Source organism: Pteropus vampyrus, unplaced genomic scaffold (assembly GCF_000151845.1).
Source record: "Pteropus vampyrus isolate Shadow unplaced genomic scaffold, Pvam_2.0 Scaffold44, whole genome shotgun sequence".
Classification (NCBI taxonomy): Eukaryota; Metazoa; Chordata; class Mammalia; order Chiroptera; family Pteropodidae; genus Pteropus; species Pteropus vampyrus.
In genome coordinates, this window is record NW_011888825.1 from 1,007,876 (window position 1) to 1,010,842 (window position 2,967).

General features: G+C 40.4%; 2 protein-coding genes across 8 annotated transcripts in view; one reads left to right on the forward strand and one right to left on the reverse strand.

Moving 5' to 3' along the window:
* Window positions 1–2,967, forward strand: part of NDEL1 (nudE neurodevelopment protein 1 like 1) — a 78,386-nt gene that overhangs the window by 55,292 nt on the left and 20,127 nt on the right. The window lies entirely within an intron of this gene.
* MYH10 (myosin heavy chain 10) overlaps window positions 1–2,967 on the reverse strand; it is a 139,584-nt gene that overhangs the window by 19,140 nt on the left and 117,477 nt on the right. For all 5 annotated transcript variants that reach the window (XM_023529935.1, XM_011358946.2, XM_011358945.2 and 2 more), the window contains exons 29-30: window positions 1,475–1,579; window positions 87–239 (exon numbers count right to left, since the gene is read on the reverse strand). In XM_023529935.1, coding sequence (XP_023385703.1) covers window positions 87–239; window positions 1,475–1,579 — 258 coding nt within the window. The remainder of the gene's footprint in view (window positions 1–86; window positions 240–1,474; window positions 1,580–2,967) is intronic.

Here is a 2,967-nt window from a genome sequence, read left to right on the forward strand (position 1 = left end):
TAAGCAATCCAGTATAGCGGGGACATTAGCTGCTAAATACACATACACATCTAGGTCACCACCGCTTCCTAAGAGGACACACACACCTGGGACTGCAGGGCCAGCACTTGTTTTTCCAGGTTCTTCCTGGCCTCCTCCTCCTCCTCCTGCTGCTCCTGAAGACTGCTCTTCTCCTCTTCCAGCTGTCGAATCCGACTGCTCAGGTTCAGTTTTTGGCGTGTCTCCTCCTGAAGAAGTTCCTGTTTATTTTTATAAAAGGTCAATACTTAAGTTACATTAATCACCAAAACAAAACATGTCTATTAAAAAAAAAGTCATAAAGAACAGAGAGCTTCAGTGTATGAGGAATACCAAGCGATATTGATAAACAGAAATGATTTTAAAACAAATATGATAATGTTATAAATGTTCTGAACACAAACATGGCTTCAGACTCATTCAGGAGGCCCAGGCCTGGGGCCTGTGAGTAGTCCGAGACACCTCGCTTTCCTGCATCTCCTCACTCGTAGAATCCCTTCCTCTTCATGTCCATACCCCGGCCTTAGTTCAAGGACCTGGCATTTCCCACGAGGATTACCTCCAATGTTGGGCAACCCATCAATTGTTTGTCCTTCATCCTTTCTGCCAGAGTAATTTTTCTAAACTGTAAATGAAAACATGTCTTTCCCATCACATTCAGACTTAAATTTTTCAAAGGCACATATAGAGCTTTCTGTGATCTGGCCCTTGTCTCTTTTTAATCTCACTAACCAGGATGTGCCCTTGTCACAGCATAAACCCCAATTACAATGAACTTATCCCCCACTGCCTACTTATCCTACTTTCTGTTTATGTGAGATTTTTACCCTATATCCCCAGCACCTAGCCCAGAAACTGACAAACACACACCCATACAAAGTTTGCAAATTTAATAAAAATAAGATGTAAAACTCCAAGAAAATTGCTACATTATTTTTATATTATCAGAGTCATTAACCTAACTTCTGACTTAAAAACATGATAACCTAACAAAAGATTCGATGCAAGTCTTAAAAAGGTAGGCCAGATAAGCTTCAACACACTCTTTTACAAAATTGACTACTTCTCTTAGGTCAGCATAATGAAATTTCAACCACATCAAAACAATCTTATTTAATCTTATTTAAAACATCCAGCAATAGACGTGTGTGCACTAGGACTGCCACTTGGTGAAACCACACCCCAGGCAATGCCCGCTGGTGCCAGCGGGAGCTGTCCCCTAGGCCCCCGCATGCATGCAACACATAGAAACAAAGGGCTCTGCATCGAGACACGGCTTTAGAGATTTCCTGAGTATCAAGGCCGGTTTTAGTGCAAGATGGCTCCAAATAAAAGTAGGGCATAAAATCAGAAAGAAGTGCTAAGAAGGCAATTCTGGGGCTAGTATGTTTCACAACTTATTGATTATAGAAATGGTAGATTTATGATTAAAGGCCCCTTACTCCCTCTAAAATACCTGTGTATCCTGTAGTTGAGACTCAAGACTAGCTGCGTCCTTAGCAAATTTAATACCCTTCTTCTCTGCTTCTTCCAGAAGAGTTGAAACATTATCCAATTCATTCTGCAAGGAGGAGTAAAAGATTAAATTCAATGGTAAGCAGATAAAAAGGGTCCAGAATCATCTCTCTTAAATAAACATAAAAAGATAGCATTTGGCGGAAGAGCGGGTGATCTTGAAGCTGTCAAACTCTTATTAAGGAAGACTTTCGCCACCAAGAGTATGTCACCTCCCAACAGTGCCCAAGAAGCAGACATTGTACCAGCTACCACAGACAACATAATAGTCTCTACCTACTGAAAGGACAGGTAGTTTAAAACTGCAGAGCCCACACATGGAGAGGGAGTCTCCTAACTAGTTTACTACCTTGTTTTTTTTATCATGAAGAGACAAAAATTAAACTAAATCCTCCGAAAGAGTGGCTGCTATACTATGTGAACAGGCTCTAAAGTCAGCAGGTGTGTTATTTTGATCCTTTTTTCACACTAAGATGTAGTAATCATATGCTGAGGTATGTGGCGGGGGGTGGGGTGGGGTGGAGGGCAGGGCAGTCTGCAAGTATAATTCATATTCTTATAGAACTTGAAAACTTTAAAATAGAGATTTCAAATTCAAATTCTAGTATTCACAGCTCAATGTTCTTTTTAAGCATTAAAAAAATATCTAGTGTTAGCTCAGGGAAGACAATAAGATTGTGATAACTGCACAGTGACAGGTAAGGTATATAAATGTAGAATCGCTATGTTGTACACCTGAAATTAAGATAATACTGTATGCCAACTATAATAAAAATGTTTAAAAAATTGAAAAACCTGGCATTATACATTTATCATGAATATTTAGCTATTTCTTAATGTTAGATTTTATGAATACTGTGGGGAAAATACATATTTTCCCCTCAATTAATGATAGCTCTAAAATCTTCCCTCACTCCTCCCAAATCTCCATGGTATACGACCTTTTATAGTTTGTGAGGACAGTGGGTGTGAGACGTAGAGGGACTCAGAAAGGATAGTAGGGCCCCCTTCATTCTAGTTTGTCCTCTAGTCATATTAGCAAAGGGAGGGCATACAGAATACAAATCCATACATGTCATTTTTTAATTTTTACTCATTTTAGCAATATCCTTCAGGAAGCCCACACCTCATCAGTCTTGGCAACGGTGTGCTGGAGAAGGGCTCAGAACTCAACCGAGACCTCGTGCCTTCAAATCCAGCTCTATAAACTGCCAGGGAAGTCACCAGAGAGAAGCAAGCTACTTAGCTTCTTTGAGCCTCACAGTCCTCATTCATCTACCACACTCACCCAGGGGGTGATGTGAGGGTTAAACGGAGAACATACACAAGGAGCCTAATGTATGCCTGGTGCAGGCAGCACTGGTGCCCGATGAATGCTACTCACCTTGCCTTCCCACTATACATATAGTTAATAATGCTGTTTATAACATCTCT